The sequence below is a fragment of the Solanum tuberosum genome, unplaced genomic scaffold (genome assembly GCF_000226075.1).
Source record: "Solanum tuberosum cultivar DM 1-3 516 R44 unplaced genomic scaffold, SolTub_3.0 scf00302, whole genome shotgun sequence".
Lineage (NCBI taxonomy): Eukaryota > Viridiplantae > Streptophyta > Magnoliopsida > Solanales > Solanaceae > Solanum > Solanum tuberosum.
Window position 1 is genome coordinate 121,685 of NW_006239238.1, and position 4,973 is coordinate 126,657.

General features: G+C 35.5%; 1 protein-coding gene across 1 annotated transcript; it reads left to right on the top strand.

Annotated features, from left to right (window-relative positions):
* Positions 1 to 94: 94 nt before the first annotated feature.
* LOC102603568 (probable galacturonosyltransferase 12) lies at positions 95 to 3,312 on the top strand. The gene is made up of 6 exons (XM_006360035.2): positions 95 to 436; positions 707 to 762; positions 917 to 1,072; positions 1,507 to 2,097; positions 2,340 to 2,642; positions 2,729 to 3,312. The coding sequence occupies exons 1-6, from the start codon at positions 214 to 216 to the stop codon at positions 3,011 to 3,013; spliced, it is 1,614 nt and encodes a 537-aa protein (XP_006360097.1). The 5' UTR covers positions 95 to 213; the 3' UTR covers positions 3,014 to 3,312.
* The last annotated feature ends 1,661 nt before the right edge of the window (positions 3,313 to 4,973 follow it).

The window sequence follows — 4,973 nt, forward strand, 5'->3', positions numbered from 1 at the left end:
CCCCCCCCCCCCCCACCCCCTCCTAGTACTTCCTTTTACATCATATCTCTACAGGGGTATTCTGCATTCTACTCAACTTCTTCTCTGAGTTATTACTTGCCTAATTAATCATTAGGCCAAAAGTACTAACATTTTTGTTAATAGCAAAATTTCAAGAACTTTTCTTTCTGCCTATTTTTGGGCAGATTGATCAATTTTTGACTTTGTTATTGAATGTTAAAAGCAATGCAGCTGCACATATCACCAAGTTTAAGGCATGTTACTGTTCTGCCTGCTAAAGGTTTCAAGGAGTTCATTAAAGTTAAAGTTGGCTCCAAAAGATTATCATATCGTATGGTGTTCTACTGCCTTCTGTTCCTTACATTCCTTCTCCGGTTTGTCTTCGTGTTAACAGCTATAGATACTATTGATGGAGAACGAAAATGTTCGACCTTAGGTACTTCTCTGTCTCTTTAATTCTGTATACAGGATTTGGAACATATATGTGAAGTTTGTATTCTACTAAGCACTATCTCTTACAACATATAGTAGAAGTAATGCTAAGTTTATCGCGTGAAATGTACGTGTTACAATGGAAAGAAATAGAAAACACATATAAGTTTTAGAGAGTTAAAGATGATCAGAACAATGCTGCTCAATATTGTTCCTCCTTTTGTTTACTTTAATGAACAGAAAGGCTGAAAATTGTTCTGCAATTTGGATTCAGGTTGCTTGGGAAAAAAAATTGGACCAAGGATTTTGAGGAAACGTCTTGAATCAACTGTACGCTTCTGAGTCGTGTATCTTTTCCCTTGTGCATAATACTGTGACATTCCCCTATCGAATAGTGACGATATTTCTTTAGTGGTGTGCTTGTTTTAGTACCAAATATTAGAATTGTATAGTCTTGTTTCTTATATTATTCTGCATTTGTTAGGTTCCTGAGGTGATATACCGAGTATTGGAGGAACCTTCAGACCAAACTGATACACAAACAAGGCCTGAATCTCCTCAAACATTAGAAGAATTTATTGCAGAAATGAAGGATGGAAGACCAGACGCGAAAACCTTTGCTGTCAAGCTTAAAGCTATGGTATATTTACTCTTATCATGCCTTCTACATCATATATAGGAATAATATGTATAATTTAAAGTGGCACATTATGTCATAGGCAACAATCTTCTGTTGACAAAGAACTAGTAGTGAAGAAAAAGGCAATAAGATGTCCATATTTAGGTACTATAGGCCAGAGGCAGATCCAGGATTTGAGGTTTATGAGTTCCTACAACGACCTCAAGTTAATAACACAGTACTAACTGTTGTCAGAGTCAAATATTAATGGATAATTGGTAAACTTCTAAATATATATACAGAATTTGGGCAAAAGCTGTTGGGAGCACGTAAACCCGTAACAAGGCCTTTAGATCCACAAAAGGGAATCCTACTAGAAATCTTAGTTTAAACAGTTTCTCATAATGTGCCTTGTGTCCAGGTCAAGGCCTGATTTTTTTCTATTCTTTTTGCAGGTCACTCAGCTAGAAGAGAGGACAAGAACTGCCAAAATCCAAGAATATTTGTATCGGCATGTGGCATCTAGTAGCATCCCGAAACAGCTGCACTGCCTTGCTCTCAAGCTAGCACATGAGCATTCCACCAATTCCAACGCCCGTCATCAGTTACCATCGCCTGAGCTTGTCCCCGCTCTTGTTGATAACTCCTACTTCCATTTCGTCCTTGCTTCTGACAACATTATTGCTGCTTCTGTTGTTGCATCATCACTCGTGAGGAATTTCATCGGCCCTGATAAGTTAGTTCTTCACATTATCACAGATAGGAAAACATACGCACCTATGCAAGCTTGGTTTTCGTTGCATCCTTTAACACCTGCTGTCATTGAGGTTAAAGGGTTGCATCATTTCGATTGGTTCACGAAGGGGAGAGTCCCGGTTATGGAAGCTATGGAGAAAGACCAAAAAGCCAGGTCACAGTTCAGAGGAGGGTCATCAGCAATTGTAGCAAACAAAACTGAGAAACCTAAAATCATTGCAGCAAAATTGCAAGCCCTCAGTCCCAAATATAACTCACTGATGAACCACATAAGGATACATTTGCCCGAGGTAAGCCCTGAATTCTACTACATATATATACATGTAACATCCATGTATCCGACCCCAACTTGTTTGAGATTGAGGCATAATTGTTATTGTATGTATACAAGTACCATCCATATATCCAATCCCAACTTGTTTGAGACTGAGACGTAGTAATTGTTATTGTATATATAAATGTAACATCCGTCCCTGATTTCCTGATGACTAGTAATGATTGATTATACTGAGAAGTATGACTTTCTTTTCAGCTATTTCCCAGTCTAGATAAGATAGTTTTCCTGGATGATGACATCGTGATTCAAACGGATCTTTCACCTCTATGGGACATTGACATGAATGGAAAGGTGAATGGGGCAGTTGAGACGTGCAGGGGAGAGGACAAGTATGTCATGTCAAAGCGATTCAAAAGCTATTTAAACTTTTCTCATCCATTGATAGCAGAACACTTCGATCCAAGTGAATGCGCGTGGGCATATGGCATGAACATTTTCGATCTAGAAGAATGGAGGAAAACAAATATAAGTCACACATACTACTACTGGCTTCAACAGGTAAACTACAACTAACATAAAAAAAAACTCTGTTGTTTCGAAAAAATCCCAAATTTGTTATCTGATACAACTTTTTTTTAATTCAGAACTTGAAATCAGACCTAAGTTTGTGGCAGCTAGGGACATTACCTCCTGGTCTAATCGCATTTCATGGACACGTACACACCATTGATCCCTTCTGGCACATGCTAGGACTCGGGTACCAAGACAATACAACCTTAGCAGAAGCTCAAAGTGCTGGTGTGATTCACTTCAATGGTCGAGCTAAGCCTTGGCTAGACATAGCATTCCCACAACTTCGACCATTGTGGACTAAATACGTTAACTTCTCTGATAAACTTATCAAAAGCTGTCATATTAGAGCGTCTTGAAATGAGCTGGCAAAAGATCGAGTATTGTTGATAAATGAGAGGACTAAGTTAGGGGAGAGTTCACGCGAATGAGAAGGCCTCCAATTCCTGATGAGAAATGGCAATAGGCCTGATCTTAACACACTGGAACTCTTCGCGATTACTTGAATTTCTTGTTCTCTGATGTATTTTATTTTGCAGTTTAGATTCTACACAGTATTATCCATTCTTTGAACCAAAAATGCTTATACAGATAGCATAAAAAGACACTATATGTTCCAGTTTTACGCGAGTTTTCCAGGTATATCATGCAGAATTTGTTTGACAATTATGTGAAATCAAAAGCTCAAATAGTTCAAGCAATTACAACCTACTTAGTACATATGTTAATGCTCCCTAGCTCTAATTTGTAAAATTATTTCTCTAATTATATTTAGGTAATTGGAACATTGTTCTTAATCAACAATCGTGATATCAAAATTTCATATACTCAAGAAATTGAATTAAAAACATTACTAGTAATTTTGCTCCAAAAAACCTACATAGCCTATATAACATCAATCAAACATGGCTAAAATTACTAAATTGTTTGTCTTGAAGAGTCAAAAAAAATATTATTTCTACAAATATCAAAACATATCCAATTTGTAGGAATAGAAATACAATAACTAGTAGAGTTCAACAAAACTCATCAATGCTTCTAATTATACATCGACTTCTACTAAAATTACACTCGTTCTGAATCCTCTGACTCTCTGTTTCTCGTTCAAAGCATCAACGAACTGCTAGAGACAACCTTTGATGATCTTGTTGCTTCCGGTGCAAGGAAGATTTAGCACCAAGTTTATGACCTGAGGACGATAAATTCGATCTTGGATCGAATTTCTTGCCACAACCAATGCACATAATGATAGTAGTACTTGTTGTAACATAATATTTGCACCATCTGCTACATCTTGGACATTTTTTCTTCTCAACTTTTGAATTAGCTCCACCTCCAACACGAACACGACCGTCATGAAAACAGTAGTTACGACGAATAATTGATCTTTCACTTTGATTCAACCCTGAAACTGGCAAATTATCCCATGACGATAGTTCACTAATTTTACTATAATGCATAAAGTCAAGTTGTTGAATTTTAGTGACACTTTCTTGTACTTCGTTCTGATCAGATTCTTCCAACAACAGAGAATTATGGCATGGAAGAAAATACAACAATTTTTCCATCAATGACATTGTTGCTACGTCGAAATCTTGACGTTTTTCAACCTTCACGTATAAAAAGAGGTTTCTGGAAATTGGTAGAGTTACTATGAAAAAGTGAAGTGATATTGCATTAAGGGATGCAATATATAAGAAGATATTCAAGTTTTTTATTTTAATTGCTTTCCGTTTAGTTTCGGATTAGGAATAATTTTGGAAACTTGTTCCATAACTTAATTACTAGAATTAAGAAAAGTTACCTTAATTAAGTTTAAGTAATCTTTAGGAATTCGGACAACTACCATAAATTTTTCTTTCAATAATTTTTTTTTTTTAGAAGTTTTTTTTCACAGGGGCAATTGCACTTTTTGATTTGGTAATAATTCTTGTTGGCGGCTAAAAGCATATGTTTAATCTTTGATTAATTAAAAACTACCAAATAACACTAATATTTCTTATCATATTATTAATTCTCTTTATACTTCAAAATAATTACTCCATCCGTCTCTAATTACTTGTCCATTTTTTTTTTTTTTAGTTGTCCCTAATTATTTGTCTATTTTGACAAATCAAGAAAGGACAATTTTTTTTACCTATTATATCCTCAATTAATTACTTTGAAAAATATAGAACTTCTTGTCAATCTTAAATTTTTAATTCATCCACTTCATAATTAATAGGGGCAAAATGATAATCTCACTATGTCAATAATTGATTTCTTAATAAGTATGTCAATTCAAAAGTGGACAAGTAATTAAGGACAGAGGGAGTATTT